Consider the following 20,000-nt stretch of genomic DNA (forward strand, 5'->3'; position numbering starts at 1 on the left):
TCTGACCTGGACTAAACCCTGATCTGGACTGAACCCTGACCCTGATCTGGACTGACCCTGATCTGGACTGAACCCTGACCCTGATCTGGACTGAACCCTTACCCTGATCTGGACTGAACTCTGACCCTGATCTGGACTGAGCCCTGACCCTGATCTGGACTGAACCCTGACCCTGATCTGGACTGAACTCTGACCCTGATCTGGACTGAACCCTGACCCTGATCTGGACTAAACCCTGACCCTGATCTGGACTGAACCCTGACCCTGATCTGGACTGAACCCTGACCCTGATCTGGACTAAACCCTGACCCGGACTGAACCCTGACCCTGATCTGGACTGAACCCTGATCTGGACTGAACCCTGACCCTGATCTGGACTAAACACTGACCCTGATCTGGACTGAACCCTGACCCTGATCTGGACTGAACCCTGACCCTGATCTGGACTAAACACTGACCCTGATCTGGACTAAACCCTGATCTGGACTGAACCCTGACCCTGATCTGGACTGAACCCTGACCCTGATCTGGATTAAACCCTGACCCTGATCTGGACTGAACCCTGACCCTGATCTGGACTAAACACTGACCCTGATCTGGACTAAACCTTGACCCTGATCTGGACTGAACCCTGACCCTAATCTGGACTGAACCCTGACCCTGATCTGGACTGAACCCTGACCCTGATCTGGACTAAACACTGACCCTGATCTGGACTAAACACTGACCCTGATCTGGACTGAACCCTGACCCTAATCTGGACTAAACACTGACCCTGATCTGGACTGAACACTGACCTGGACTAAACCCTGACCCTGAATCTGGACTGAACCCTGACCCTGATCTGGACTGAACCCTGACCCTGATCTGGACTGAACCCTGACCCTGATCTGGACTAAACACTGACCCTGATCTGGACTGAACCCTGACCCTGATCTGGACTAAACCCTGACCCTGAATCTGGACTGAACCCTGACCCTGATCTGGACTGAACCCTGACCCTGATCTGGACTAAACACTGACCCTGATCTGGACTAAACCCTGACCCTGAATCTGGACTGAACCCTGACCCTGATCTGGACTAAACACTGACCCTGATCTGGACTAAACCCTGACCCTGATCTGGACTAAACCCTGACCCTAATCTGGACTAAACCCTGACCCTGATCTGGACTGAACACTGACCTGGACTAAACCCTGACACTGAATCTGGACTGAACCCTGACCCTGATCTGGACTGAACCCTGACCCTGATCTGGACTGAACCCTGACCCTGATCTGGACTAAACCCTGACCCTGAATCTGGACTGAACCCTGACCCTGATCTGGACTAAATCCTGACCCTGAATCTGGACTGAACCCTGACCCTGATCTGGACTGAACCCTGACCCTGATTTGGACTAAACCCTGACCCTGAATCTGGACTGAACCCTGACCCTGATCTGGACTAAACCCTGAATCTGGACTGAACCCTGACCCTGATCTGGACTGAACCCTGACCCTGATCTGGACTGAATCCTGACCCTGATCTGGACTGAACTCTGACCCTGATCTGGACTAAACTCTGACCTGGACTGAACCCTGACCCTGATCTGGACTGAACCCTGACCCTGATCTGGACTAAACTCTGACCTGGACTAAACCCTGACCCTGATCTGGACTGAACCCTGACCCTTATCTGGACTAAACTCTGACCTGGACTAAACCCTGATCTGGACTGAACCCTGACCCTGATCTGGACTGACCCTGATCTGGACTGAACCCTGACCCTGATCTGGACTGAACCCTTACCCTGATCTGGACTGAACTCTGACCCTGATCTGGACTGAACCCTGACCCTGATCTGGACTGAACCCTGACCCTGATCTGGACTGAACTCTGACCCTGATCTGGACTAAACTCTGACCTGGACTGAACCCTGACCCTGATCTGGACTGAACCCTGACCCTTATCTGGACTAAACTCTGACCTGGACTAAACCCTGATCTGGACTGAACCCTGACCCTGATCTGGACTGACCCTGATCTGGACTGAACCCTGACCCTGATCTGGACTGAACCCTTACCCTGATCTGGACTGAACTCTGACCCTGATCTGGACTGAGCCCTGACCCTGATCTGGACTGAACCCTGACCCTGATCTGGACTGAACTCTGACCCTGATCTGGACTGAACCCTGACCCTGATCTGGACTAAACCCTGACCCTGATCTGGACTGAACCCTGACCCTGATCTGGACTGAACCCTGACCCTGATCTGGACTAAACCCTGACCCGGACTGAACCCTGACCCTGATCTGGACTGAACCCTGACCCTTATCTGGACTAAACTCTGACCTGGACTAAACCCTGATCTGGACTGAACCCTGACCCTGATCTGGACTGACCCTGATCTGGACTGAACCCTGACCCTGATCTGGACTGAACCCTTACCCTGATCTGGACTGAACTCTGACCCTGATCTGGACTGAGCCCTGACCCTGATCTGGACTGAACCCTGACCCTGATCTGGACTGAACTCTGACCCTGATCTGGACTGAACCCTGACCCTGATCTGGACTAAACCCTGACCCTGATCTGGACTGAACCCTGACCCTGATCTGGACTGAACCCTGACCCTGATCTGGACTAAACCCTGACCCGGACTGAACCCTGACCCTGATCTGGACTGAACCCTGACCCTGATCTGGACTGAACCCTGACCCTGATCTGGACTGAACCCTGACCCTGATCTGGACTGAACCCGTACCCTGATCTGGACTGAACACTGACCCTGATCTGGACTGAACCCTGACCCTGATCTGGACTGAACCCTGACCCTGATCTGGACTGAACCCTGACCCTGATCTGAACCCTGACCCTGATCTGGACTGAACCCTGATCCTGATCTGGACTGAACCCTGACTCTGATCTGGACTAAACCCTGACCCTGATCTGGACTAAACCCTGACCCTGATCTGGACTGAACCCTGACCCTGATCTGGACTGAACCCTGACCCTGATCTGGACTAAACCCTGACCCTGACCTGGACTGAACCCTGACCCTGATCTGGACTGAACCCTGACCCTGATCTGAACACTGACTCTGATCTGGACTGAACCCTGACCCTGATCTGGACTGAACCCTGACCCTGATCTGGACTGAACCCTGACCCTGATCTGGACTAAACCCTGACCCTGATCTGGACTAAACCCTGACCCTGATCTGGACTGAACCCTGACCCTGATCTGGACTGAACCCTGACCCTGATCTGGACTGTACGTGTTTGTGTTTGTGACCCACAGATTCACTCCTGACCAGAAGTACATGGTGGTGGCCCAGTTAAACGCCAATCAGATCACGCTGCTGGAGGCTCCGCCCGTCGGCATCATCGGTCAGTGTCAGGTGATCAGCACCATCCAGCTGGCCGAGGACATCAAACCGCACCTGGTGGACCTGGACCTGAAGAGCGCCGATCTGTACGTGGCGGAGATTGGGGCCGGTCAGGCGCAGAAGTTCGTTCCGCTGACCGCCGCCGGTGTTTAGAGGTTCCTCGTGTCCAGTCTCACTGATCAGAGTTCTGGTTCTGACCGGTCCCAGCTGCGCAGTGAGAACGGGTTCTGGCCGAAACCTGACCGGACGAATCTCATTCACAATCACACTGCAGTGTCCAACACACAATAACTACACAAAAGGGCATTACGAGTGGATCTCTCGCAATTCCGACCTTTCGTAATTATACGTTTTTGAGCTTTTATCTCGCAATTCTGACTTTTTTCGTAATTACGATTTTGTCACACATCTGACTTTATTTCTCACATTTGAGTTTACATTTCGCAATTTTGAATTTTCCTTCATTACGATTGTCACAATTCAGAATTTATTTCTCATACTTTTGAGTTCATATCTTGCAATTCTGACTTAATTTCATAATTACTATTTTTTTTTCTCAATTCTGACTTAATTTTTTCGCAATTGTGTTTATCTCGCAATTCTGAAATTTTTCGTAATTATGATTGTCACACATCCTACTTTATTTCTTGCACTTGAGTTTATATCTCGCAATTTTGTTTATATTTGCAATTTTGACTTTATTCGTAATTACGATTTGGTCACAATTCTGAGTATTTCTAGCACAATTGAGTTTATATCTCGCAATTTTGTTTATATTAGCAATTTTGACTTTATTCGTAATTACGATTTTGTCAAAAATTCTGAATATTTCTCGTACTTTTCAGTTTATATCTCGCAATTCTGACTTCATTTCTCGCACTTTTGAGTTTATATCTCACAATTTTGTTCATATTTCGCAATTACGATTTTGTCAAAATTCTGAGTATTTCTTGCACTATTAAGTTTATATCTTGCAATTTTGACTTAATTCGTAATTACTATTTTTTTTCTCAATTCTGACTTTATTTCTCACTTTTGAGTTTATATCTCGCAACTTTGTTTATATTTCGCAATTTTGACATTTTCCGTAATTACGATTGTCACAATTCAGAATTTATTTCTCGTACTTTTTAGTTTATATCTTGCAATTCTTACTTAATTTCATATTTACTTTTTTTTTCTCAATTCTGACTTAATTTTTTCGCAATTTTGTGTATCTCGCAATTCTGACTTTTTTGTTATTACGATTTTGTCACACATCCTACTTTATTTCTCGCACTTGAGTTAATATCTCGCAATTTTGTTTATATTTGCAATTTTGACTTTTCGTAATTTTTTTCTCAATTCTGACTTCATTTCTCGCACTTTTGAGTTTATATCTCACAATTTTGTTTATATTTCGCTATTACGATTTTGTCACAATTCTGAGTATTTCTTGCACTATTGAGTTTATATCTTGCAATTTTGACTTAATTCATAATTACTATTTTTTTTCTCAATTCTGACTTTATTTCTCGCACTTTTGAGTTTATATCTCGCAATTTTGTTTATATTTCGCCATTTTGACATTTTCCGTAATTACGATTTTGTCACAATTCAGAATTTATTTATCGTACTTTTGAGTTACTATCGCAATTCTGACATTTCGTAATTACTTAATTACTTTTTTTTTCCTTCACGATTTTGTTCATCTCGCAATTCTGTCTGACTTTTTTGTAAAGTTGAGTGCACAATCAGACTTTTTTCCCTCAGAATTGCGAGGAAAATGTCCGAGACCTTTTTAGTTGTTTTACTCTGTGGTGGAAACAAGCTCATAATCCAATAATGAAAGTCTGTCTTGATCATAATCATGTTGTCTTCGGGGGATTCTCAGAGGAATAAAGGGAGCAGAAGAGATGATGTGGGAAGATCTGTTGTGTGTGTGTTATTGTGCATATGTGCTAAATCCTGTGTTTTTGAGAACATAATGTTCATGTGATTCTATATAATTTAAAAGCTTTGTGTGTTTGTGTCTTTACACACGACACAAATCACATTTGAGAGGCGCGTGTCTGTGAAGAATCGTGTTCTGATGATTTTATGATATTTTCATATTTTTGAGCTGATTGTTGACTGTATTTGTGAAGGTTGTTTATTAGAGTATCTGTGATTGAAGTATTAAATCAAATATATTGGGATGGAGTATAATTTGTGGTGATGTCTAATAATATTGGTATCAACAAACCGTGTGTGTATTTGGTGTAAATAAACAGATTTTTTATGTTTGTGGGATTTTCTCTTGTTTGTATGTTTTATTGGCACTCATATATATATGGGGAAATAACGGAAGAAAAATAAACAATGTTATACACATTAACCTATAAATATATGCTTTACTTGCCTATAAATGTGACGAAATAAATAAACGCGCCCTAGTGCGCGTGAACGCGCGTCTCCAGCGCACAAAAGAATGTCAACAATGACGGCGCGCGTCTTCTGAGGGCTGCCCAACACACTGCCTGATCGCCTGCGAATGTTTATTTTGTGGTGATTTGCCTCAGTTAAATGCGTGATTAAATGTATTAGCAGCTCCCATTATGTATAGACCGCTCTCGGCTGTTTAGTTGTGCTGTTTTTGTTCTCGATTGTTCCGTTGGTTTGGGCTTTTCCCGCGGGCAGCCCCAGTGTTTTGGCGTCGGATAAACATGGCGGAGCTGAAGGACTGTGCAGAACTGAAGGTAAGTGCAGATATAAACGCACGGCTGACATTAGAGATGACACGCTGGTGTGTGTACTGATGATCAGCTCTGATTTAACACACACACTCGATGGAGCCGTGCAGGAGCGGTGTGTGTGTGTGTGTTAGTGTGTGTGCTGAGAGAAACCCCAGAGAGGCTAACGGCTAAAGCTAACTCTCTGCACAATGACAGAAAAACAGCCTTTGAGAGCCGTTAGTGCGCATTAAACGCCTCTGTTTTCTGATAAACGTGTGTGTTATTCTGCTCTCTGCTATATTACCCCGGATTAACGTGATCAAACTGAGCGTTTATCGCGATTTTATTAACGGTTGGAATAATGGTGTCAGAATAACCCCAGATCTCAGATCAGCCTCGCGTCAGAGCGGAATAAACCCAGATCTCCGCGGATCGGGCTCATTTAATCTCACAGTGAGCTGAAGCGAATCCTCACCGCTCAAACGGACTCTGTTTTCTTACCGGGTGGGCGGGGCCAGCGGCCGCACTGGCTTTGATGTGGTAATGTGGGCGTGGCATATGCTAATACACGCGCGTGACGTCAAATGTGTTTATTTATTTCAAAAGAACAAGAAAATTGTGTTTTCATGATCTGAACCATTAACATTACAGTGAAATCATTATTCTGTCCATTCCTCTGAGGAAGACAGGCAGGCTCAATGAGGGACAATAACTAGAGATGAATAACAACAGCCAGTAATGACTGATGATGATGATGATGATGTCATGATGATGATGATGTGATGATGATGATGATGTTTTTCCTGTAGGAAATCCTGAAGATCGTCAGCTCGTAGAGATCAGAGAGAGTTTGTAGTCTGTCAGAGGTGAGTGTGAGTGTGTGTGTGTGTGTGTGTGTGTGTGTTTGTGTGTGTGTGTGTGTGTGTGTGTGTGTGTGTGTGTGTGCTTCTCACATACAGCAGCTTTTGTTGTTATTGTTTGTTATATATGAAATTCCTTTTATTTCTTCCCAAATTCTGATTTATTTTCCCCAAATTAAATTTTTTCCTCAAATTCTGTTGTTGTTTTTTTCCCCTCCAAATTCAGTTTTATTTTCCCAAATTCTATTGTATTTTATTCCTCAAATTCTATTTTATTTTTATTCCCCAAATTCTGTTTTATTTTTATTCCCCACATTCTGTTTTATTTTTATTCCCCAAATTCTTTTATTTTCCCAAATTCTGTTTTATTTTTATTCCCCAAATTCTGTTTTATTTTTATTCCCCAAATTCTTTTATTTTCCCAAATTCTGTTTTATTTTTATTCCCCAAATTCTTTTATTTTCCCAAATTCTGTTTTATTTTTATTCCCCAAATTCTTTTATTTTCCCAAATTCAGTTTTATTTTTATTCCCCAAATTCTGTTTTATTTTTATTCCCCAAATTCTGTTTTATTTTTATTCCCCAAATTCTGTTTTATTTTTATTCCCCAAATTCTGTTTTATTTTTATTCCCCAAATTCTGTTTTATTTTTATTCCCCAAATTCTTTTATTTTCCCAAATTCTGTTTTATTTTTATTCCCCAAATTCTTTTATTTTCCCAAATTCTGTTTTATTTTTATTCCCCAAATTCTGTTTTATTTTTATTCCCCAAATTCAGTTATTTTCCCAAATTCTGTTTTATTTTTATTCCCCAAATTCTTTTATTTTCCCAAATTCTGTTTTATTTTTATTCCCCAAATTCTTTTATTTTCCAGAATTCTGTTTTATTTTTATTCCCCAAATTCTGTTTTATTTTTATTCCCCAAATTCTTTTATTTTCCCAAATTCTGTTTTATTTTTATTCCCCAAATTCTTTTATTTTCCCAAATTCTGTTTTATTTTTATTCCCCAAATTCTTTTATTTTCCAGAATTCTGTTTTATTTTTATTCCCCAAATTCTGTTTTATTTTTATTCCCCAAAATCTGTTTTATTTTTATTCCCCAAATTCTGTTTTATTTTTATTCCACAAATTCTGTTTTATTTTTATTCCCCAAATTCTGTTTTATTTTTATTCCCCACATTCTGTTTTATTTTTATTCCCCAAATTCTGTTTTATTTTTATTCCCCAAATTCTGTTTCATTTTAATTCCCCAAATTCTGTTTTATTTTTATTCCCCAAATTCTGTTTTATTTTTATTCCCCAAATTCTGTTTCATTTTAATTCCCCAAATTCTGTTTTATTTTTATTCCCCAAATTCTGTTTTATTTTTATTCCCCAAATTCTGTTTCATTTTAATTCCCCAAATTCTGTTTTATTTTTATTCCCCAAATTCTGTTTTATTTTTATTTCCCAAATTCTGTTTTATTTTTATTCCCCAAATTCTGTTTCATTTTAATTCCCCAAATTCTGTTTTATTTTTATTCCCCAAATTCTGTTTTATTTTTATTCCCCAAATTCTGTTTTATTTTTATTCCCCAAATTCTGTTTTATTTTTATTCCCCAAATTCTGTTTCATTTTAATTCCCCAAATTCTGTTTTATTTTTATTCCCCAAATTCTGTTTTATTTTTATTCCCCAAATTCTGTTTTATTTTTATTCCCCAAATTCTGTTTCATTTTAATTCCCCAAATTCTGTTTTATTTTTATTCCCCAAATTCTGTTTTATTTTTATTCCCCAAATTCTGTTTTATTTGTATTTCCCAAATTCTGTTTTATTTTTATTCCCCAAATTCTGTTTTATTTTTATTCCCCAAATTCTGTTTTATTTTTATTCCCCAAATTCTGTTTTATTTGTATTTCCCAAATTCTGTTTTATTTGTATTTCCCAAATTCTGTTTTATTTTTATTCCCCACATTCTGTTTTATTTTTATTCCCCAAATTCTGTTTTATTTTTAATCCCCAAATTCTTTTATTTTCCCAAATTCTGTTTTATTTTTATTCCCCAAATTCTGTTTTATTTTTATTCCCCAAATTCAGTTATTTTCCCAAATTCTGTTTTATTTTTATTCCCCAAATTCTTTTATTTTCCCAAATTCTGTTTTATTTTTATTCCCCAAATTCTTTTATTTTCCCAAATTCTGTTTTATTTTTATTCCCCAAATTCTGTTTTATTTTTATTCCCCAAATTCTTTTATTTTCCCAAATTCTGTTTTATTTTTATTCCCCAAATTCTTTTATTTTCCCAAATTCTGTTTTATTTTTATTCCCCAAATTCTGTTTCATTTTAATTCCCCAAATTCTGTTTTATTTTTATTCCCCAAATTCTGTTTCATTTTTATTCCCCAAATTCTGTTTTATTTTTATTCCCCAAATTCTGTTTTATTTGTATTTCCCAAATTCTGTTTTATTTGTATTTCCCAAATTCTGTTTTATTTTTATTCCCCAAATTCTGTTTTATTTTTATTCCCCAAATTCTGTTTCATTTTTATTCCCCAAATTCTGTTTCATTTTTATTCCCCAAATTCTGTTTTATTTTTATTCCCCAAATTCTGTTTTATTTTTATTCCCCAAATTCTGTTTTATTTGTATTTCCCAAATTCTGTTTTATTTGTATTTCCCAAATTCTGTTTCATTTTTATTCCCCAAATTCTGTTTTATTTTTATTCCCCAAATTCTGTTTTATTTGTATTTCCCAAATTCTGTTTTATTTGTATTTCCCAAATTCTGTTTTATTTTTATTCCCCACATTCTGTTTTATTTTTATTCCCCAAATTCTGTTTTATTTTTAATCCCCAAATTCTTTTATTTTCCCAAATTCTGTTTTATTTTTATTCCTCAAATTCTGTTTTATTTTTATTCCCCAAATTCTGTTTTATTTTTATTCCCTGAATTCTAATTTATTAAAATCATTAAACTTTTTTACAATTGAACAGTGATTTATTAAAACTTTAGCCCAATGACGTGTTTGAGTTTGTGTAGTAGATCAAACAGAGTCTGTAATATCACAGCTGTACATCTGACGACATGTGGCGGTTTACAGTAAAGCCGTCTGCTGATTAACTGTGTGTGTGTGTGCGTGTGTGTGTGTGTGTGCGTCTGTGTGTGCGTCTGTGTGTGCGTCTGTGTGTGCGTCTGTGTGTGTGTGCGCGTGTGTGTGTGTGTGTGTGTGCGTCTGTGTGTGTGTGTGTGTCTGTGTGCGTCTGTGTGCGTCTGTGTGTGTGTGCGTGTGTGCGTCTGTGTGTGCGTCTGCGTGTGTGTTTGCGTGTCTGTGTGTGTGTGTGTCTGTGTGTGTCTGTGTGTGTGTGTGTGTGCGCGTGTGTGTTTGCGTGTGTGTGTGTGTGTGTGTGTCTGCGTGTGTGTGCGTGTGTCTGCGTGTGTGTGTGTGTGTCTGCGTGTGTGTGCGTGTGTCTGCGTGTGCGTGCGTGTGTGTGTCTGTGTGTGCGCGTGTCTGTGCGTGCGTGTCTGTGTGTGTGTGTGTGTGTGTGTGCGTGTGTGTGTGTGTGTGTGTGTGCGTGTCTGTGTGTGCTTGTGTCTGTGTGTGCTTGTGTGTGTGTGCGCGTGTGTGTCTGCGTGTGTGTGTCTGCGTGTGTGTGTGTGTGTGTCTGCGTGTGTGTGTGTGCGTGTGTGTGTGTGTGTGTCTGCGTGTGTGTGCGTGTGTCTGCGTGTGCGTGCGTGTGTGTGTCTGTGTGTGCGTGCGTGTGTGTGTGTGTGTCTGCGTGTGTGTGCGTGTGTCTGCGTGTGTGTGTGTGTGTCTGCGTGTGTGTGCGTGTGTCTGCGTGTGCGTGCGTGTGTGTGTCTGTGTGTGCGCGTGTCTGTGCGTGCGTGTCTGTGTGTGTGTGTGTGTGTGTGTGCGTGTGTGTGTGTGTGTGTGTGCGTGTCTGTGTGTGCTTGTGTCTGTGTGTGCTTGTGTGTGTGTGCGCGTGTGTGTCTGCGTGTGTGTGTCTGCGTGTGTGTGTGTGTGTGTCTGCGTGTGTGTGTGTGCGTGTGTGTGTGTGTGTGTCTGCGTGTGTGTGCGTGTGTCTGCGTGTGCGTGCGTGTGTGTGTCTGTGTGTGCGCGTGTCTGTGCGTGCGTGTCTGTGTGTGTGTGTGCGTGTGTGTGCGTGTCTGTGTGTGCTTGTGTGTGTGTGTGTGTGTGTGTGTGTGTGTGTGTGCAGTTGATGATTCAGCAGGAGAAGCCGTTGGCGGGCAGCATGCCGGTGGTGTGGCCCACGCTGCTCGACCTCAGCAGAGATGAATGCAAGCGGATTCTGCGTAAACTGGGTGAGCCTGTGTGTGTGTGTGTGTGTGTGTGTGTGTGTGTGTGTGTGTGTGTGCGGCCGCTCACTCTCTCCTGTGTTTCAGAGCTGGAAGCGTACGCCGGTGTGATCAGCGCACTCAGAGCTCAAGGAGATCTCACTAAAGACAAGAAGGAGCTGCTAGGAGAACTGACTCGAGTGCTGAGGTGCTTCACACACACACACACACACACACACTCACACTCTCACACACACACTCTCACACACACACACACACACTCACACTCTCACACACACACACACACACACACACACACACACACACACACACACACACTCACACACACTCACACACACACACACACACTCACACTCACACACACACACACAGACACACACACACACACACACTCACCCTAAACGCATGAGTGTGAATGTGCGAGACTCTGCTATCGCTTTATGCTGGGTACACACCAAAAGATAATCGGGCTGATTTTGGGCCAATTTCCCCCCTTCTGACAATCCTAGCTTTGTCCCGATTATCTTGATGGTTCTCAGGATTATCTTATCAGATCTTCCTGTGGTGTGAAGTGTGTTAAGAGTGTCCGAACCTGATCGGAAGAACGTCGGAGTCGTCCCGATTGCGAATCAGAAATCCTGATGTGTGGGGGAACCCCGAGGACAAACGCGCACACTCACGTGAAACAAAATAATATTCAATCCGAAAGCACTGAGAGATGAAATAGTCATGAACTGACTATAACTCCGACTATAAAAACAATTATTTAAAGTTTATTTAATAAGGCAATTTCAAAGAGAATAATACTGTAGATAGCTATTTTCCAAGAGACACCTGAGGACAACAATTATAAAGAAACATAGCAGTGTGATTTTTTTTTTTTTTTACCATTACTCACGTCTATCTCACTCTGTAACATCAGTGTTTCCCACACATCGGTGCGCCACAGACTCAACCGGCCGCCACATATATTGCGCGTTGTTATTCATTAACTTTTTAAAGCTATTTAAAATACGCAGCGCATTCATTAATTTCCTTTCCATGCTCTCTCTCTCTCTCCATCTCTCTGTCACTCATGCGTCTCTCTCTCTTTCTCTCAACCCTGCTTTTGATATGAAACTTGAAAGTCTAAGCTTTTAAAATTGAATATACGAAATTCAAACAATAAATATAGCGTTTTGGTGCTAATGTGGCATAAAAGTTAAAGCCAGAGACGTGGAAAAACAGAGTTGCGACATGCGCTCATCTCCCGGCGGCGCGCACTCTCCCGGCGGCGCGCACTCTCGCACTCTCCCGGCGGCGCGCACTCTCCCGGCGGCGCGCACTCTCGCACTCTCCCGGCGGCGCGCACTCTCGCACTCTCCCGGCGGCGCGCACTCTCCCGGCGGCGCGCACTCTCGCACTCTCCCGGCGGCGCGCACTCTCGCACTCTCCCGGCGGCGCGCACTCTCCCGGCGGCGCGCACTCTCGCACTCTCGGCACGCGCACTCTCCCGGCGGCGCGCACTCTCCCGGCGGCGCACACTCTCCCGGCGGCGCACACTCTCCCGGCGGCGCGCACTCTCCCGGCGGCGCGCACTCTCGCACTCTCGGCACGCGCACTCTCCCGGCGGCGCGCACTCTCCCGGCGGCGCGCACTCTCCCGGCGGCGCGCACTCTCGCACTCTCGGCACGCGCACTCTCCCGGCGGCGCGCACTCTCCCGGCGGCGCGCACTCTCCCGGCGGCGCGCACTCTCCCGGCGGCGCTCACTCTCCCGGCGGCGCTCTTAACATAGGGCTTCCTTTTGGCACAGTATAGTTTTAACTGGCATTTGTGGATGTAACTACGTATTGTGGTGCTTGACAAAGGTTTGCCAAAGTAGCCCTGAGCCCATGTGGTGATATGGCTTCTAGATGAATGACGATTCTTGATGCAGTGCCGCCTGAGGGATCGGAGATCACGGTTGTTCAGTTTAGGCTTGCGCCCTTGTCCTTTACGCACTGAAATTCCTCCAGATTCCTTGAATCTTTTAATTATGTTATGCACTGTTGAATGTGAAATATCCAAATCTCTTCCTATCTTTCTTTGAGGAACATTGTTTTTAAACATTTCAATAATTTTCTCGCGTATTTGTTGGCAAACTGGCGATCCTCGGCCCATCTTTGCTCCTAAAGGATTAGACCTTTCTTGGATGCTGCTTTTGTACCAAATCATAATTACAATCACCTGTTGACATCACCTGTTTCAAATCACATCATTATTTAACCATTTTACCTCATTACTAGCCCTAAATTGCTCCTGTCCCAACTTTTTTTTAAATGTGTTGCAGGTCTGAATGACAGGAAAGGATGCATATTTACAAATGACATGAAGTTGACCAGACAAAACATGAAATATTTTGTGTTCATATTGTCTGCAATGAAATACAAGTCAAAGTAAATTTAGAAATCACTTCTTTATTTTTTTTTGCGTTTTCCATACTGTCCCAACGTTTTCTGATTTGGGGTTATATATATATATATATATATATATATAGAAAAGGGGCCGGCCCCTGGGTATGTCCACAACATCGAATCTGGCCCCCTTTTAAAAATGTTTGGACACCCCTGCTTTAATTTACATCCTGATTCGCTGTTAGTGTGTATGGCTTTATGTGTGTAAAGTTGGCCTTCAGCTGTGACTGAGGATGATGGATGGTTTGACGTGTGTGTGTGTGTGTGTGTGTCAGTATCTCAACAGAGCGCCATCGAGCCGAAGTGCGCAGAGCCGTCAACGATGAGCGCCTGAACACCATCGCCCACCAGTGAGTCTCTGCAGTCCTCATAATATCAGCTTTTATTAGGGCTGTCAAAAGATTAATCGCGATTAATCGCATCCAAAATAAAAGTTTGTGTTTACATAATATATGTGTGTGTACTCTGTTAATTATTATTTATATATAAATACACACACAAGCATGTATATATTTAAGAAAAAAATATTATTTTTATATATATAAAACATTTGTATTTATATATATATTATAGATTATATAAATGTATATACAGTATATACATGCAAATATTTCTTAAATATATACATGAATGTGTGTGTATTTATATATAAATAATAATTAACAGAGTACACACACATATATTATGTAAACACAAACTTTTATTTTGGATGCGATTAATTGCGATTAATCTTTTGACAGCCCTAATTTTGACTTATGTCATAATTATCTAATATTAGTATTTAATAATTTTGACTTTTTAATTCAAATATATACAAAACATTAGTCATTATGAATTTTTAATGTCATCATGTTGACTTTTATGTCATCATTTTTACTTAGAATGTCATAATTTTGGTTGGTGTCAAAATTATGATATAGTTAATTTATTGTTTTATGTATTTTATTAATCGTCTTGACATACTAAGTCAAAATTGTTACATACTAAAGTTGATTTTGAAATTATGACTAGTCTAAATTGACATAAAAATTCACATTTGACATAGTATGTCATAATTAGGACTTTTTAATCTCATAGAAAACAGTCAAAATTATGACAAAAATAATAATTAGAATTTTTGTCATAATTTCGATTTACGTAATTAAGATTTATGCATTAATTTGGACTTTTATGTCATTATTGTCTCTTAGTATGTCAAAATTTGGATTTTTTAATTCCAAGGTCAAATATATACAAAGTCAAATATATACTTTTATTTGATTGGTAATGGTTTCATCCCTGAGCCCTAGTGTTGTGATGCTGATGTGTGTGTGTGTGTGTGTGTGTGTGTGTGTGTGTGCAGCATGTCGGGGCCGAACAGCTCCTCCGAGTGGTCGATCGAGGGCCGTCGTCTGGTTCCTCTGATGCCCAGGCTGGTTCCTCAGACGGCCTTCACGGTGACGGCTAATGCGGTGGCTAATGCTACAGCGCACCAGAACGCGTCGCTGCTGCTGCCCGCGGACACCGCCAACAAAGAAGGTGAAGATCCGCTCGCCAGGCCTGATAGTATTTCATTTCAAAAGTGCAGCATGTTCTTCTTTAGGCTACAAAAAGAAGTATTTCGGCTTTGTCACAAGTTAGTCTGTTTCGTTCTCATCCGATCCAACACGTGAGAAGCTGAGCTAAACAACTTCAGCTCACGCAACTTCAGCTCGCGTAACTTCAGCTCGCGCAACTTCAGCTCGCGCAACTTTAGCTCGTGCAACTTGAGGTCGTACAACTTCAGCTCGCGCAACTTCAGCTCGCGCAACTTCAGCTCGTGCAACTTGAGGTCGTGCAACTTCAGCTCGCGCAACTTCAGCTCGCGCAACTTCAGCTCGCGCAACTTTAGCTCGCGCAACTTTAGCTAGCGCAACTTTCAACTTCAGCTCGCTCAACTTCAGCTCGCTCAACTTGAGCTCGCTCAACTTCAGCTCGTGCAACTTCAGCTCGCGCAACTTCAGCTCGTTCAACTTCAGCTCGCTCAACTTCAGCTCGTGCAACTTCAGCTCGCTCAACTTCAGCTCGCTCAACTTCAGCTCGTGCAACTTCAGCTCGTGCAACTTCAGCTCGCGCAACTTCAGCTCGCTCAACTTCAGCTCGCGCAGGAAACCGGCTCTTCATTCCCTTCAGCCTATCTCGTCTCTTCCCCCAGTTCTCCAGTTTTTCGTTTGTAACACACAAGTGACATGTTCGTGAATGATTGCAATATAGGCGCACTTCTGGAAAAATCGGCAAAAATACAAAGAAAACCGGTTGCCGATCGCGTGCTAGAAGCAAAAATCGGTCAGTTCCGATTTTTGGCCGGTCAACCGGTGCATCCCTAGCCCACGTTATAGAAGTGGCATGATTTAAACTAACAGAATTTGGGAAAACATAAAATGGAGGACAACTGAATTAGAGGTCGACCGATAGTGGATTATACCGATACCGATATCTAGGTTGGACCGCACTTGCCGATAACCGATGAATCGACCGATCGTTTTTAAAATGGATACTGGATAAAAAAAACATAAGTAAACCAGTGCTGAACGTTATAACGAGAAATAAAAAAACAGTACTGATCCATGAAAATGTCCTAAATTAAAAACATATAATTATTAAAATAATAAGTTCTAACATAACAAATTCTTCAGAAAATAATGTAAACATTAAAATATTACAGGTCAAATTTGTTTCTTTACTAATAATCGAGAAACATGCATGTACATTTAATAGGTAACACTATGCCCTGTGCAACAAGGATGTATTAGCTCACATGAACTATATGCATTATGCATACATACATTTTACAACATGTATTAATATGAGCAATATTGTACCTTGATCATTCATGTTAGTTCATAGTGCATTAACCAAAGTTAACAGATAAAAATTCAAACTCCATTTAATGTTAAAATTAACATACTAACAATGAACAGTACTCACAGCATTTATTAAACTTTTGTGCTATATAAGGCCAGCAGACTCTTCTCAGAGCTCTTGTGCTATATAAGGCCAGCAGACCCTTCTCAGAGCTCTTGTGCTATATAAGGCCAGCTGACTCTTCTCAGAGCTCTTGTGCTATATAAGGCCAGCAGACTCTTCTCAGAGCTCTTGTGCTATATAAGGCCAGCAGACTCTTCTCAGAGCTCTTGTACTATATAAGGCCAGCAGACTCTTCTCAGAGCTCTCGTGCTATATAAGGCCAGCAGACTCTTCTCAGAGCTCTTGTGCTATATAAGGCCAGCAGACTCTTCTCAGAGCTCTTGTGCTATATAAGGCCAGCTGACTCTTCTCAGAGCTCTTGTGCTATATAAGGCCAGCTGACTCTTCTCAGAGCTCTTGTACTATATAAGGCCAGCAGACTCTTCTCAGAGCTCTTGTGCTATATAAGGCCAGCAGACTCTTCTCAGAGCTCTTGTGCTATATAAGGCCAGCAGACTCTTCTCAGAGCTCTTGTGCTATATAAGGCCAGCAGACTCTTCTCAGAGCTCTTGTGCTATATAAGGCCAGCAGACTCTTCTCAGAGCTCTTGTGCTATATAAGGCCAGCTGACTCTTCTCAGAGCTCTTGTGCTATATAAGGCCAGCAGACTCTTCTCAGAGCTCTTGTACTATATAAGGCCAGCAGACTCTTCTCAGAGCTCTTGTGCTATATAAGGCCAGCAGACTCTTCTCAGAGCTCTTGTGCTATATAAGGCCAGCAGACTCTTCTCAGAGCTCTTGTACTATATAAGGCCAGCAGACTCTTCTCAGAGCTCTCGTGCTATATAAGGCCAGCAGACTCTTCTCAGAGCTCTTGTGCTATATAAGGCCAGCAGACCCTTCTCAGAGCTCTTGTGCTATATAAGGCCAGCAGACTCTTCTCAGAGCTCTTGTGCTATATAAGGCCAGCAGACTCTTCTCAGAGCTCTTGTACTATATAAGGCCAGCTGACTCTTCTCAGAGCTCTTGTGCTATATAAGGCCAGCAGACTCTTCTCAGAGCTCTTGTGCTATATAAGGCCAGCAGACTCTTCTCAGAGCTCTTGTACTATATAAGGCCAGCAGACTCTTCTCAGAGCTCTCGTGCTATATAAGGCCAGCAGACTCTTCTCAGAGCTCTTGTGCTATATAAGGCCAGCTGACTCTTCTCAGAGCTCTTGTGCTATATAAGGCCAGCAGACTCTTCTCAGAGCTCTTGTGCTATATAAGGCCAGCTGACTCTTCTCAGAGCTCTTGTGCTATATAAGGTCAGCTGACTCTTCTCAGAGCTCTTGTGCTATATAAGGCCAGCTGACTCTTCTCAGAGCTCTTGTGCTATATAAGGCCAGCTGACTCTTCTCAGAGCTCTTGTGCTATATAAGGCCAGCTGACTCTTCTCAGAGCTCTTGTGCTATATAAGGCCAGCTGACTCTTCTCAGAGCTCTTGTGCTATATAAGGCCAGCTGACTCTTCTCAGAGCTCTTGTGCTATATAAGGCCAGCTGAATCTTCTCAGAGCTCTTGTGCTATATAAGGCCAGCTGACTCTTCTCAGAGCTCTTGTGCTATATAAGGCCAGCAGACTCTTCTCAGAGCTCTTGTGCTATATAAGGCCAGCAGACTCTTCTCAGAGCTCTTGTGCTATATAAGGCCAGCTGACTCTTCTCAGAGCTCTTGTGCTATATAAGGCCAGCTGACTCTTCTCAGAGCTCTTGTACTATATAAGGCCAGCAGACTCTTCTCAGAGCTCTCGTGCTATATAAGGCCAGCAGACTCTTCTCAGAGCTCTTGTGCTATATAAGGCCAGCAGACCCTTCTCAGAGCTCTTGTGCTATATAAGGCCAGCAGACTCTTCTCAGAGCTCTTGTGCTATATAAGGCCAGCAGACTCTTCTCAGAGCTCTTGTACTATATAAGGCCAGCTGACTCTTCTCAGAGCTCTTGTGCTATATAAGGCCAGCAGACTCTTCTCAGAGCTCTTGTGCTATATAAGGCCAGCAGACTCTTCTCAGAGCTCTTGTACTATATAAGGCCAGCAGACTCTTCTCAGAGCTCTCGTGCTATATAAGGCCAGCAGACTCTTCTCAGAGCTCTTGTGCTATATAAGGCCAGCTGACTCTTCTCAGAGCTCTTGTGCTATATAAGGCCAGCAGACTCTTCTCAGAGCTCTTGTGCTATATAAGGCCAGCTGACTCTTCTCAGAGCTCTTGTGCTATATAAGGCCAGCTGACTCTTCTCAGAGCTCTTGTGCTATATAAGGCCAGCTGACTCTTCTCAGAGCTCTTGTGCTATATAAGGCCAGCTGACTCTTCTCAGAGCTCTTGTGCTATATAAGGCCAGCTGACTCTTCTCAGAGCTCTTGTGCTATATAAGGCCAGCTGACTCTTCTCAGAGCTCTTGTGCTATATAAGGCCAGCTGACTCTTCTCAGAGCTCTTGTGCTATATAAGGCCAGCTGAATCTTCTCAGAGCTCTTGTGCTATATAAGGCCAGCTGACTCTTCTCAGAGCTCTTGTGCTATATAAGGCCAGCAGACTCTTCTCAGAGCTCTTGTGCTATATAAGGCCAGCAGACTCTTCTCAGAGCTCTTGTGCTATATAAGGCCAGCTGACTCTTCTCAGAGCTCTTGTGCTATATAAGGCCAGCTGACTCTTCTCAGAGCTCTTGTGCTATATAAGGCCAGCTGACTCTTCTCAGAGCTCTTGTGCTATATAAGGCCAGCAGACTCTTCTCAGAGCTCTTGTGCTATATAAGGCCAGCTGACTCTTCTCAGAGCTCTTGTGCTATATAAGGCCGGCTGACTCTTCTCAGAGCTCTTGTGCTATATAAGGCCAGCAGACTCTTCTCAGAGCTCTTGTGCTATATAAGGCCAGCAGACTCTTCTCAGAGCTCTTGTGCTATATAAGGCCAGCTGACTCTTCTCAGAGCTCTTGTGCTATATAAGGCCAACAGACTCTTCTCAGAGCTCTTGTGCTATATAAGGCCAGCTGACTCTTCTCAGAGCTCTTGTGCTATATAAGGCCGGCTGACTCTTCTCAGAGCTCTTGTGCTATATAAGGCCAGCTGACTCTTCTCAGAGCTCTTGTGCTATATAAGGCCAACAGACTCTTCTCAGAGCTCTTGTGCTATATAAGGCCAGCTGACTCTTCTCAGAGCTCTTGTGCTATATAAGGCCAGCTGACTCTTCTCAGAGCTCTTGTGCTATATAAGGCCGGCTGACTCTTCTCAGAGCTCTTGTGCTATATAAGGCCAGCAGACTCTTCTCAGAGCTCTTGTGCTATATAAGGCCAGCTGACTCTTCTCAGAGCTCTTGTGCTATATAAGGCCAGCTGACTCTTCTCAGAGCTCTTGTGCTATATAAGGCCAACAGACTCTTCTCAGAGCTCTTG

The 20,000-nt window shown here is 42.7% G+C and overlaps 2 protein-coding genes across 8 annotated transcripts in view; both read left to right on the forward strand.

Moving 5' to 3' along the window:
• Positions 1-5,642, forward strand: part of LOC307118637 (NHL repeat-containing protein 3-like) — an 18,615-nt gene extending 12,973 nt beyond the window's left edge. The window contains exon 7 of the mRNA XM_079804328.1: positions 3,284-5,642. Coding sequence (XP_079660454.1) covers positions 3,284-3,524 — 241 coding nt within the window. The 3' untranslated portion in view covers positions 3,525-5,642. The remainder of the gene's footprint in view (positions 1-3,283) is intronic.
• A 168-nt stretch (positions 5,643-5,810) lies between these two features.
• The window catches only part of emsy (EMSY transcriptional repressor, BRCA2 interacting), a 73,546-nt gene continuing 59,356 nt past the window's right edge, over positions 5,811-20,000 (forward strand). For 4 of the 7 annotated variants that reach the window (XM_079803832.1, XM_079803836.1, XM_079803837.1 and 1 more), the window contains exons 1-6: positions 5,832-6,088; positions 6,874-6,930; positions 11,121-11,226; positions 11,308-11,407; positions 13,929-14,003; positions 14,996-15,171. In XM_079803832.1, the coding sequence (XP_079659958.1) occupies positions 11,124-11,226; positions 11,308-11,407; positions 13,929-14,003; positions 14,996-15,171 (454 nt within the window). In that variant the 5' untranslated portion in view covers positions 5,832-6,088; positions 6,874-6,930; positions 11,121-11,123. Of the gene's footprint in view, positions 6,089-6,873; positions 6,931-11,120; positions 11,227-11,307; positions 11,408-13,928; positions 14,004-14,995; positions 15,172-20,000 lie in introns of all 7 variants that reach the window. The other 3 variants (XM_079803833.1, XM_079803834.1, XM_079803835.1) reach the window with 1 other exon arrangement.

Source organism: Gobio gobio, assembly GCF_949357685.1.
Source record: "Gobio gobio genome assembly, chromosome: 22".
In the NCBI taxonomy this organism is placed as follows: Eukaryota; Metazoa; Chordata; class Actinopteri; order Cypriniformes; family Gobionidae; genus Gobio; species Gobio gobio.